A 13,330-nucleotide genomic window follows, 5' to 3' on the forward strand; every position below is an offset into this window, starting at 1 on the left:
GTGGCTCACTTAGAAATTGTTTTCATGTAGTACATTACTGTGTGAAAATAGCGCCCGCGACTTTTCACACCGTGACTTTTGGATAAATATATTTTGGGCGTAAAATATACCCACCAACTGGGAAATTTGAGGGGGGGGGGCAAATTCAGTGTATTAAATAAGGGAGCAAGTCCACGTGGCAATGCACCACAAATCCTTGATATTTTCAATAACGGATTGTCTTTATTTTCGCTTCAGATCTTTGTTTCGTTTTGGATAAATGGAAAGACTATTGCGGTTAGGTGGACTCGGGGGTCTTGGCGGAGCTGGAGGCAGCCAAGGTCCGCCCCAAGATGGCCCAATGGTTGATACAGCAGAGACCATATATATATCTAGTATGTCTTTGCTTAAAATGTTAAAACATGGAAGAGCAGGAGTGCCAATGGAGGTCATGGGACTGATGCTGGGTGAATTTGTGGATGACTACACAGTTAAGGTGATTGCCTGAGCTGTTTCAGAAGCCCGAATCCTATCTATCGCTTGTTCTTTTCCACTTAGTTTTTGTAACAGTGACAGTTTTTCAAAACTGCGAACAATTGCAGGTCGTGGACGTCTTTGCAATGCCTCAATCTGGTACTGGTGTTAGTGTCGAGGCTGTGGATCCAGTTTTCCAGGCTAAGATGTTGGACATGCTTCGGCAGACTGGAAGACCTGAGATGGTGGTCGGCTGGTACCATAGCCATCCTGGGTTTGGCTGCTGGTTATCAGGTGTCGACATCAACACACAACAGTCATTTGAGGCTAGTTGCTGAGTTTTGTTTATTGTGGCCGATATCACTAACTTCATTGGTTTTCGGTCCGAAAGTGTCACTGTTAATGGCTCTTTAATATGGATTGTATCATTTATGCCTCTTCTGGAATGGCTTGCCGAGTTATCTTAGAAACAAACTAAATTACAAAGTGTTCAAGCAGATGCTAAAAACGATGCTTTTTTGCCAAGCCTACTGATTCTATTGATGCATTTTTGAGATCAGAAAAAGTGCTAAAGCCTCCATCATCAAATTAGTCCTGTTGATTTTTTTCGTGCAATTTTTCGCTTGATCGGTCTTCTTCTGACTGTTTGGTTTTTCGGGTGACTGACTGTTCTTGACTTTTTGATTCTTGTGTGATCTAAAAATTTCATTCATTTAGAATTTAAGTTGCTAACATAAGTCATAGAAGTTTACTACTTAAAGTGAAGCACAGAGATTGGCAGAAATGCCACGCAGAGGTTGGCTTCCAGGATCAGCGATTAGAAAGAAGATTCATATTCGGACGTGATCACGTACATAAGGACAAAAATAAGTTTCGCTTTTTTGCGTAGCTCCATACCCTTGCCTCCGTGGCGCATGCTCCATGCGCCGACGCCCTGCAGTAGAAGCGTCAATAGGGACCATTGTAGAGGAAGGGAGGCTGTTGTTCTAAATGTTTTATATTTTTCTAATCTTGATTCAACATCACTACTTATTATACTTTGATTGCTATTTGCCATATCTATTTTGATTAAAATTATGATGCTTTAATTTCTGTATCTTTTGCATCTGATGCTTTAATTTTTGACTACTGTCAAGATTTATAAATACGCATAGGAGTTGACTTGCTGCCCCCGAGTTGACTGACTGCCCTTTTAGGGGGGGGGGGGCTTTCTCTTAATTGACCTTTCGTAACTTAAAGTGAAATTAAAAGTTCGCCAAATTGGTTTCATTGTCCGTTTTAAATTTTAGTGGTAGTCTCTAATAGCTACTGCCATCATTTTTAGACTCTCCTCGGCCCTAATAGGGCATCATTCCCCCCGCTTTTTGTTGCTCAGTACTTCAACCGAGACAGTAGTAGTATTATTTTTATCTGTTATCTATTTTTGGAAAAAAAGGTCAATTAAAAGAAAGCCCCTTCCCTAAAACGATAGTCGGTTAACTCGGGGGAGCAAGTCAACTCCTATTTATATTTATAAATGCTGACATTTCTCAAAAATTAAAGCATCAGAAGCGAAAGATAGAGAAAGTGACAGGCATCAGAATTATAATCAAAATGGATATGATAAATAGCAATCAAAATATAATGTTTAAAATAGTGATTTTAAATCAAAATTAGAAATATAATTATTGAAACATTTAGGGCAACAGCCTCCTCTCCTCTACAATGAAGCTATTCTATTGAAGCTTCTACTGAATAGAGTGGGCGGGCTGGGTGGCGTTTTACTTTTTCAGCAATAGCAAGTGAAACCCGGATAGAAACTTTTTTCCTGATTTTTATTCTGGAAAATTTTTAGATTGTATAAAACATGTCAATTAAGAAGTTGAATGGGAGCTTAAATAATTCGCCACATTCACAAGAATTAATTGGGCTATCAGAAACTGTTTTTGGTGGTTTCTAAATGCTGTCTCTGGGCTGTTCAATTGCTCTCGAACAAAGTTTGAAGCAATTATTGTAAACGTAATAGTTTTTTAATGCAAAATTTTTGCTTGAACGATTTGACTTTTCGAGTGACTATTGCGCCCTTGACTTTTTTGTTTTGGGTGATTTAAAATTCTCTGTGATTCGCAATTGTCTGTTGTGATGAGGTACATTTCCTTATTGATAGAGAAGAATTTCATATAGGACTTGAATGTGTGTTATTCAAAACGCTGATTTAAGGGTAACTGATTCTATACACTAACCTTGTAAGTATCAGCGATTTGTTTCTCGTTAAATATCAGCTGTTTAATTACTCTCAAACGAAGCTTGGACCTTTTATATGTATCCTGTGGCCCTTAATGCAATTTTTTGTATTACTGGCATTTTTTCTGATATTTTTTTTGTCTAACCATTTGACTTTTGTCCTCAAGAACTGGATAAACAGGTTGCGCCCTGACAGTAATAAGCTGCTGAACAGTTTTCTTCGAGCCTTACGACTCCCTAGTAAGCTATTCACCGAAGCTGTCGAGGAGAGATAAATTCATAGTGTGAAGGGCAGTTTTTAGAGTTTAACAATGCAAACCCTCACCCAATTCCTCACACCCACTCGTCCAATTACTCAGCCTTTTTCCACCCCTAGCAGCTCGCACACACTTAATTGTCTTGTGACAATCAGACTACCCTGCTCACACGCATCCCTGGCTCAACTCGCCAACGTAGCCTCTCGCCCGACAGGCGTTTGAGAGCACTTCACCCGACGTTAGTCGGTTCTAGTTCTTAGGTGCTGCTTTATATTTAGGTGGCTAAAAAACTTGATCTTTTACGATGTATTTCAAGACCTTAAATCTGCTTCACTTAGCGAATGTTGACACGAACACTTCAGCTTGCAAGACGCGATCATTTTTCCAGCTGTCATACTTCCGATGTATGATTAACCAACAATTGTTCAATAGTTATTTTGATGGTTTATCCTTTGTATGTATCTACCTGTTTGCTGGAAATAGTTTTCTGATTGAAAGACGCAAAAGAGCTATTGGCTTCTACGACAATTCTAACCTGCAAGGGAATGCCAATCCTCAAAAGTTATAAATAGCAAATTGGAGTGGACATTTTACTTAACCAATTATGTTGGTTTTTGAAGTATATCTTTGAATCAATTTGTATACCAAGGTAACTCAGTTTGGAGACGATTTCAAAGTTTCACTTTGAAATACAACATTTGGCTTAGATTTGTAAAAATTTAAACTATGCTTTATCTGCACTCGGCATTGGTTTGTTCTTTTTAAAATATTCCGCTTCCAATTTTACAATCTTATCTGAAATATTTTCTCCTGACTTAAATTGGCAAGTCAAGTTTGCATCATCTGTAACTGAACCTTGTCAAACTCACTTTCAATTAATTGTAAAATTCATGAAGGTATAAAAGAAAGTTAAGAGGTCCAAGAACTGTACCTTGGAGAATCCCATAGTTAATAATTTTAGCTAAAGACGTTACCAATTTCAGCGTATTGAGTTCGTTTTACTGAGGAAAGATTTTGGAAGTCAAACAGTTCGTTGCGAAAGACTAAGCTTCTTAAAAAAATTGTGTAAAGTTGAACTAAAAGCTTTTTCGGAACCTAAAAAATTGCTCCTTCTTTTTTATCCTCAAATTTTCTATTAATTTTTATGTCAAATAGAGTACAGTGTCTGTATACTACTAAATTTGAAAACTAAATTGTGACCTCTTCAAAAATTATTTTTAAAAGCTTTTCCAAAACTTTGCAAGCCAAGCATTGGTGTAACGGGTGTAGGACGATAACATGTTTTTGTGACTAGGATTAGGTGTAAAAACGAGTAACTGACTTACGGCACAAATATCTCTGGGAGTTTTCTGCACTCGGTTTTTAACTGGAAACATTGTTGAATTGAATTTTGCTGTTCCAGGCCCTGAGTGACCGTGCAGTAGCAGTGGTGGTTGACCCCATCCAGAGTGTGAAGGGAAAAGTGGTGATCGACGCCTTCAGACTGATCAATGCCAATGTGATGGTGCTGGGCCAAGAGCCACGTCAGACAACCTCAGTACTCGGACACATCAATAAACCCTCCATACAGGTAATACTGCTATTTTCATAGTACGTCAATGCGGCTTTCTGAATCAATTCGCTGTATCTTTACTTACTGTTTTAATGACTACCATTAAAATAAGACAATTATGGTCGCTTGTGGTTCTAGGCTTTAATCCATGGGTTGAACAGACACTACTACAGTATTCCGATCAAGTACAGAAAAAACAAACTGGAGCAGAGTATGTTGATGAATCTGCATAAGAAGAACTGGTCCACTGGGTTGCAATTGAGGCCGTATGATCAACTGAAACTGGAGAACCTCAGTCAGGTAGAAAGGATGAAGTCACTCTCAGGTATGCATAGAAAGGATATGTGCTAAACATGCCAGAGTAATATTATAGAAAACGCTGTTCGGACTTCATAATTGAATATGTACAGTGAAGGAGGGGAAGTTGGATTATCATGGATTTCGGCTAAACTAAGAATTAACGGGAAGAAAATTTCATTATTAGCTCAAGGAAAAATCGACTGTTTTATAGATTTCTTTTTTAATAGCCGCACAGCAATAGCTGGGGCTATTATTGGCCTTCTCTTGGTTTTTTATAGCTGCGAAGCTGTAAGCTGAGCGAAGCTATATTGCGGTGCTCTTGGTTTTTACAATTCAAAGAATTTGAATTGTATTGGGGCGCTGTCTTTTTTAAGATCTGTTCACACATTTTCATGATTTTTGAAGTCAAATTGGAGTACTGACTTTGGTCACGCCCAAACAGGAAATGGAGCGAAAAAGCGAGTGGTTTCGCGGCGTGAAATATTTTCGCTCTAATTTTTGAGTAGGCTGAGAAAAAGTTTGCTTTCTCGCTAGTTGTTTTTTGTTCACATGCGGCAATTTCACTTTGGTTTTTACTGTTTTTGAATTTTTTGGATCTGAGTGTTTTTAAATGGTTTTCCCATTCCATTCATAGTTCATTCTTGGCCTAGTTTTTTGTTAGAATTAAATTTACATTTCTAGCTAGTGGTTTTTTGTTCTCGCTAGCGGCTTCTTAACATTGATTATTAATTGCTCTCAAACGAAGTTTGTAGCAATTATATTAGTCCTGTCGGACTTTTTTATGCAATTTTTCGCTTGACCGATTTTTCGTCTGACGCTTTTGACTTTTCGTCCTGCAAAACGGTATAAACAGGTAGCACCCAGAGGGCATTAGGTGCTCTTAGAGCCTTTCAGCTCTGTGTCGGCTCAAACTGTTTTGGAGACTTATACTTACACTTATGGTGTGAAGGGCGGTTCTTAGAGGTTGAGACAACCCCCCCCCCCCCTGTTGACCCCCCCGCACCACCGCGCTGTTGCCCCCAACCCAGTGTTGCCCCGCATCAGCCCCCGATGCACCCTCCCCCCGGGGCTAGCTACTGACGAAGTCAACCGCTCGCCGGTCGTTTGAGAGCAATTCGTACGACGTTAGTCGGTTATGTTCTGCTTTTTACTTTGTTTGATCTGATATTTTTAAGAAATGGTTTTTCCTATTCACTCATAGTCCGTTCTAGGTCTAGTTATTTGTTTAGTCAATGAAAATTTTCTGAATTGTACGTCAGGACTTGTCCTGCTATGTTTTTTGTTTTGTCTTACGCTCTTTTTCGTTATACATTTCACACAGCAAGGATGAAAAATTTTCCGAATGACTTCTTCCGGCGTTTGCGCGCGTGACGTCATTGCTCATTCTCTCTCTAGCAAAAAGGTTTTATGATCATATGCTTGATTACATTTCGATCATACGTGACTTACCTCACTCAATAAAATGACTGCACTCTAAAACTTAAGTTTTATTTGATTTAGTTTAATGTCAAAGGAACTTATATGTGCAGTAAAGGTCTCTAATAAAAGGCTTCTTAGGAATAAATGTTAACAAGCTTTTTTAATTTATCGCTTAATGTTTTTTACCTAACTTTTTGAGCGGCGTCAAGTTTTTTCAAAATTTAGATCTGTATCCGTTTCTTACTTTTATACGGCACGCAAATCCATTCGTTCGCAGCTATTCGGGCAATCTGCCGGCTATGTTTTTAAGATCTGTTCACACATTATCACAATTTTTAAGTCAAATTGGATTAGTGATTTTGTTCACGCCTGAACAGGAAGTGGAGCAAAAAATCGATTGGTTTTGATTTTGACTGTTTTTGTATCGGATTTTTCTCCTAATGGTTTTTCCAATCCATTCATAATTCATTCTAGGCCTGGATTTTGTTTGAAGCAAATTTCTCTTTCCCGCTATTGGTTTTCTGTTCACATGCGGCATTTTGATTTGATTTTCTGCTTTTTTGTATCTGTTTTTTTGGAAGTGGTTTTCCCAATTCACTCATAGTCCTTTTTAGGTCTAGTCTTTTGTTTAGTCAATGAAAATTCTTTGAATTGTACGTCAGGACTTGTCCTGTTATGTTTTTTTATTTCGTCAAGATTTTTGTAACGACAGTATGACGTCACAGCCACTTCAAATGTGCTTTTTGTTCATTCATTCTTGCAATTTCGACTGAAGTGCATACGTGACGTAATTTCTCACTCTTAGTGGAGCGGGTTTTTTTGTTCATTTTCCTTGTTAAGTTTTTGATCACGCGTGACATACCTCACTCTCAAAAATGACTTCCTCTATTTGCAATTGACTTTTCTTCACTTTAATTCAAAGAGATAAGGTCAAGTAAATTTGTGTCACTCTAAATAAAGGTAATTTTAGAGCAGCTAATTGAGGCGGCGATAACTTATACATTCGAAAAATTTATTGACGTGTGGGTATTCAATAAAAATTCAATACATTTCATTCCTTTATACAATCGTATAATACAAGTCTTGGTTAATGCTATCAGTAGGATTTTTTCTGATGAAATGTTATACCATTTATACCAAGCTTATTAAGTGGCCTTATCAGTCTGCCCTTTTTTGTACCCGCCACGTTTTAATTCACGAATATCTGGATAATTAAGAAAAACATTGGCCCAGTAAGAAAAGAAGCTACCATGATACAATACGTTATCAATGAATCGGAAAAATTATCTGCTGCTGGAAAATTAACTTCTGAAAGTTTGTGAAGTTCTGAACAAATTTCGGTAGTTTTGTAGGTCAATATGCGAAGTGGATCGAAGAGGAAGAAAAAATGAGCAAAGAGGAGCTTGAGATCAGAAATGTTGGTAAACAGGATCCGAAACGACACCTGGAGGAAACAGTGAACGAAGTACTAACAGACAACATCTCTCAGATTCTACAGTCGACTCTAAACACAGCTGTTTTCCAGTGACACAGATCCATAGTTACTATTTTGCTAACAGTGGATTGATCAATTTTAAATGTATGGAACGAGTTGATGACATCTGAAAAAGCTAAAGTGAACAAGAAAGATTGTTGTTGAAAGGAGATCAGTTGTTAACGTCTACAGTTTGGAAGCGTAAATGGTATTATTAACTCTCGGTCTGTTTCTCTTATCATCCTTTTTTGCTTGTGATTCGAGCAGGTTTTTAGAATAGTTAGCTTCTGACTATCTCAGATTGATTGAAGAGACAGATCCTTTGCACCATTTTCGATGTGCATTAATTTAATGAACGCGTTGCCAAATAAAGTAAAAATAGCGGCAATTGTGTTTGCCTTTAAGTCATTGTAAGTTGTATTGAACCGGTTGAAATATTGCTTTGATTTTATTTGTGAATTATAGTTATCGTATAGAAACTTCTTTTCTTTCGTATCCTGAGAACTTGCAGCCGGCGAGCGATTGCGTACGATGTGAAAGAACTCCCAAATTATTTCTCCCAAATTTATTGGCTTTAAAATTGTCATAATTATGTAATATCTCCTTTCTGAACACGTTAAAAAACTAAGCTAATTAATAGCGGCAGTCAGCCTCTCATCGGCTATTAATTAGGCGCTCTCCCCTTTTAAGGCTCGAAGACGAGTATTCGAAGAGTTGACATTACAATTTTATACATGACAAATTTTACTGAAATAATGTACGTAAGTAAATTTTTTCTGCTTTTTAGTTACTTGCCGTTTTTGATTGTTGATTAGCGTTTTTCTGACTGACTTTGGATAGTTCACTGATCGGGCAAAAGAAGACTTGAATGGTTTCCTAGATTAATTGACTTGAGGTCGCTTTTTAAAATTTTTATTCTCCTTTCCTCGGTTTTTCTCTACATACCTGCACATCTATATATCTGATATATTGCTGTTTTTTATCAGATGGTAGTCGTTCTTCAGTGATATTTATTTGTATTACTAATTATTTTTTTAATAGCCGCACAGCGATAGCTGGGGCTATTATTGACCTTCTGGTTTTCTTATTCCGCCCGCAAGATTTTTTACGAGCATGTGACGTCACAACCACTTCAAATCTTTTTGTTTATTGGTTCATGCAGTTTCAACAGAAGCGCGTGCGTGACGTCATTTCTCACTCGTAGAAGAGTGAGTTTTTCTGTTCATTCGAGTGATCAAGTTTTTCTTCACACATGACTTACCTTACTCTCAAAAATGACTTCCTCACTTTGGAATGGACTTTTCTTTAATTCAACGAGATAAATTCAAGTGAATGCGTATAACACTAATTGAAGTGTATTTGAAAGCAGCTAATAGAAGCAGCAGTAATTTATACAACATCTTAATCGAAATATAACATCTCATCTTTTAATGAAAAGAGGTTTTTTGGTCTGCTTTTTAGTACGTTCTTTTAGTACGTTCAAGGTCAAAAATTGGAATCAAAGAAACCGGATAGATCAGTAAAGCCTGGCACTAAGACTTGATGTTGAAAGAGTTCTTGCATATTTATTTTATTTTGAAATATTAGTGTCACCTATTTTTCTTCTGTTTCAATCCCAAAAGCGTTCAGTGGGATCAATAGAGGCTGTTTTAGAAATTTGGTGGCTGTGTGTTAATGCTATCCATTGTTTGGGGGTTCATTGTAGCAATTAAAATACTACCCTGATTGACCAAACTTGAGTCACATAGCAGCGTAACGGCTGATCTAGTCAACAACGTGATGCTATTGAAAAATATTACTATCTGCTATAATTGTGAGCTATAGTGACTTTCGGCCTCTTTGGAGAGGATCTATGGTGGTATGATTCATTTATTTAAGCGCTTGTTTTTACCAAAAGTACATAACATTTTATAATTGCTCTCTAACAAAGATTGTGGCTCATATTGAAAACGTGTTTTGCAAATTTTTTGCTTGATCGTTTTTGCGTTTTTATTCTGGAACATTTCTGACTTCTTGATCTTGAGTTCCCTATTTATGAAGTTTTTAAGTAGTTTAGTGGTTAAGATGTTGGACAGACATCCTGATTGTCCAGGGTGCGAATCCCTGTGGGGACTTTTTTCATATAATTTTAATGATTTTTGCTCAAATTCGCCTAATAGTAATAAAATTTTGGTAAAGTTCAAGATAAATTCTTTTTGCGATGTTTTGATCACATCCAAACTGCTGCTCCTCACCTCACTCCCTTCTCCAACTATCTACAACCCCTCCGCTCAACTGCATAACGCAAAAGCACATACCATCATAGGTTGTGGTTTGTTATTTTTTCTGTGATATCTCTTATTTAGGCAAGGTTTGGTTCAAGCTAATTTTACGCCACTCTTTGAGTCGTTTCCGGTAATTTATTGGCTATATATGAAATAAGTGACACTTCTGAAGTCTCTGAGAAAATCTCACTAATCGGGAACAGTGCAGCGGTTAGAGAAAAAAAGGGACTGCCACTCCTCACACATCTGCTAATGTCACCCCTTTAGTGCTAGCCTCCCCAAGCGCAAATTAACTACTACCGAAACCAACCGCTCACATGTTGTTTGAGATCAATTCGTCTGTTTTGTACTATAGTTGCTCTGGTATATTGATTTGATCTGTGAATGGCAAAAGAACTATGGAAACAACCAAATATCAATATGGTGATTTCATTTTTTTTATTAGTTGTCTACAATTAATTCTCAATACTCCCTGTTACGATGCAAAATCAAATTTCAAGATTTTCTGGGAAAGGATACAAAATAAAATTGAAAAAATTATGCAGGAAGAACGCGCTCAAAGGTGAGTACCTGATGGAAAAAATCACCCATCTGTCTGTTTTCCATTATCTGTTGTCCTCAGTTAGTAGCAGTATTTAAGAAAATGAACACAGTATATAATAACTTTAAACTTTTAAAATTAATTCTTTCAGCACTTTCTTAAAAGTTGTGGCAGACGCTCTTGTAAAACTATTATGATACATGTGGCTATTGGAGAAAAAATGAATTAATGAATCATGAACAGCTATGACAAAAACGTTTTTGGAACTTTCCATAATATTTACAAAAAAAAAGAAAATTACAACGCAATGGAAAGCTTCAACGCACTATATCCACACCTTGATGTCTTCAAACTGGCATAGCACGGAATAAATAAATTGAAAAATGGTTTTGAAATTAACGATTGCAGTGCAAAAATGACTGATTAATGAACTTTGACGAAAGGCATGATTCCAAAATAAAAATGTTTGAAGTTCAGCTCCAAAATGTTTTTCGCGTAATTTTTAATAATTCATTTTTTTTCACTTTTTTTGGATTTAATTTTCGTTCAAATGAGCGGTAAGCAATTAAAAGCATTGATTTTGTAGATTTTTTGCAAAGGATTCTGGGCGAGCTTTAATTTCAAAAATTTGGTAGAATTGTTTGTTTGTCGATTTTTCGACAATTATTTTAGTTCTTGACAATTTTGTTTGATTAGTGTTTCGTATGTGTTTCCTAAATTTTTTAATCTTCTGAGCATTTTAGCTGGAAAAAAATAAAAAAATTTTGCACAATTGACCACTGCACCAAAATTTTGCGGTAAAAATGGTCCTCATAGGTTCTCAAGTCAGCATACGTGGAAAAAACACCAAAAAAGAAACTGGAGAATTCTTAATTTTAAAAATTTCTATTCAGTTTTTTGTCCCTCATTTATGCTATTTACCTATTTACAAGGCACTTTGGGCGCAGATGATAAGTTTTGATAGCTAACGTTACCATCTTTTTATCTAAAGATATTAGGTGCAAGTAGAGCTTGTATTTTGGATTATTACTACGCTGTGGTTGTAGCGTTAAGGGCTAAAAAATTTGATAGTCAAAAAATAACTAGAATTGTTAATCAGGCATGAAAGTTTTTAAATTGTACGATTGATAGAGCAAACACTATAGCATTTCATATACAGGCAGATAAAAATTTGCCAATAATTTTGAACGCAGGTTCAGTAGTTAAATCTTAAAACTAGAGACCGAACTTGAAACTTTTAGAATTAATTCTATCAGCACTTTCTTAATAGTTGTGGCACACGTTCTTGTAAAACTATTATGATACATGTGGCTATTGGAAAAAAATGAATTAATGAATCATGAACAGCTATGACAGAAACGTTTTTTGAACTTTCCATAAAAATATTTACAAAAAAAAGAAAATTACAACACAATGGAAAGCTTCAATGCACTATATCCACACCTTGATGTCTTTAAACTGGCATAGCACGGAGTAAATTAATTGAAAACTGGTTTTGAAATTAACGATTGCAGTGCAAAAATGACTGAATAATGAACTTTGACGAAAGGCATGATTCCAAAATAAAAATGTTTGAAGTTCAGCTCCAAAATGATTTTGCGTATTTTTTAATAATTTTCAATTTCACTCATTTTTTGAGGATTTAATTGTCGTTCAAATGAGCGGTAGGCAATTAAAAGCTTTGATTTTGTAGATTTTTTGCAAAGGATTCTGGGCGAGCTTTAATTTAAAAGGTTTGGTAGAAATTTTTGTTTGTCGATTTGTCGACAATTATTTTAGTTCTTGACAATTTTGGTTTTCAATTGTCTTTGTTGGCTTTTGAAGTTTTCTGTTTGATTGGTGTTTCTTATGTGTTTTCTAAATTTTTTGATCTTTTGAGCATTTTAGCTAAAAAAAATACAAAATTTATGCAAAATTGTGTGTCTTGACCACTGCACCAAAAATTTTGCGGTAAAAATGGTCCTCATAGGTTCTAAAGTCAGCATACGTGGAAAAAACACCAAAAAAGAAACTGGAAAATTCTTAATTTTAAAAATTTCTATTCAGTTTTTTGTCCCTCAGTTATGCTATTTACCTATTTACAAGGCACTTTGGGCGCAGATGATAGGTTTTGATAGCTAACGTAACCACATTTTTATCTAAAGATATTAGGTGCAAGTAGAGCTTGAGTTTTGCTTTATTACTAGGCTGTGGTTTTAGCTGTAAGGGCTAAAAGATATTGAAACTCGAAAAACAACTAGAAGTGTTAATCAGGCTTGAAAGTTTTGAAATTGTACGATTGATAGAGCAAACACTATAGCATTTCATGTACAGGCAGATAAAAATTTGCCAATAATTTTGAACACAGGTTCTGTACTTAAATCTTAAAACTAGAGACCGAACTATAAATTTTTAGAATTAATTCTATCAGCACTTTCTTAAATGTTGTCGCAGACGTTCTTGTAAAACTATTATGATACATGTGGCTATTGGAGAAAAAATGAATTAATAAATCATTAACAGCTATGACAAAAACTTTTTTGGAACTTTCCATAAAAATATTTCCAAAAATAAGAAAATTACAACGCAGTGGAAAGCTTCAACGCACTATATCCACACCTTGATGTCTTTAAACTGGCATAGCACGGAATAAATAAATTGAAAAATGGTTTTTAGATTAACGTTGCAGTGCAAAAATGATTCATTAATGAGTTTTGACGAAAGGCATGATTCCAAAATAAAAATGTTTGAAGTTCAGCTCCAAAATGATTTTCGCGTAATTTTTAATAATATTCAATTTATCTCACTTTTTGTGGATTTAATTGTCGTTCAAATGAGCGGTAAGCAATTAAAAGCTTGTTTTTGTAG

General features: G+C 35.9%; 1 protein-coding gene across 1 annotated transcript; it reads left to right on the plus strand.

Annotated features, from left to right (window-relative positions):
* Positions 1-241: 241 nt before the first annotated feature.
* Positions 242-8,157, plus strand: LOC142342512 (26S proteasome non-ATPase regulatory subunit 14-like). The gene is made up of 5 exons (XM_075393860.1): positions 242-475; positions 582-779; positions 4,336-4,503; positions 4,624-4,810; positions 7,557-8,157. The coding sequence occupies exons 1-5, from the start codon at positions 260-262 to the stop codon at positions 7,730-7,732; spliced, it is 945 nt and encodes a 314-aa protein (XP_075249975.1). The 5' UTR covers positions 242-259; the 3' UTR covers positions 7,733-8,157.
* The last annotated feature ends 5,173 nt before the right edge of the window (positions 8,158-13,330 follow it).

The sequence above is a fragment of the Convolutriloba macropyga genome, chromosome 7 (genome assembly GCF_964194025.1).
Source record: "Convolutriloba macropyga chromosome 7, txConMacr16.3, whole genome shotgun sequence".
In the NCBI taxonomy this organism is placed as follows: Eukaryota; Metazoa; Xenacoelomorpha; order Acoela; family Convolutidae; genus Convolutriloba; species Convolutriloba macropyga.

Bases quoted from the DNA above. Each gene is read 5' to 3' on its own strand.
- LOC142342512 (XM_075393860.1), top strand. From the start codon at position 260: ATGGAAAGACTATTGCGGTTAGGTGGACTCGGGGGTCTTGGCGGAGCT. The intron at 476-581 runs GTGATTGCCTGA...GAACAATTGCAG, and splicing joins TGGATGACTACACAGTTAAG to GTCGTGGACGTCTTTGCAAT. The intron at 780-4,335 runs GCTAGTTGCTGA...TTGCTGTTCCAG, and splicing joins ACACACAACAGTCATTTGAG to GCCCTGAGTGACCGTGCAGT.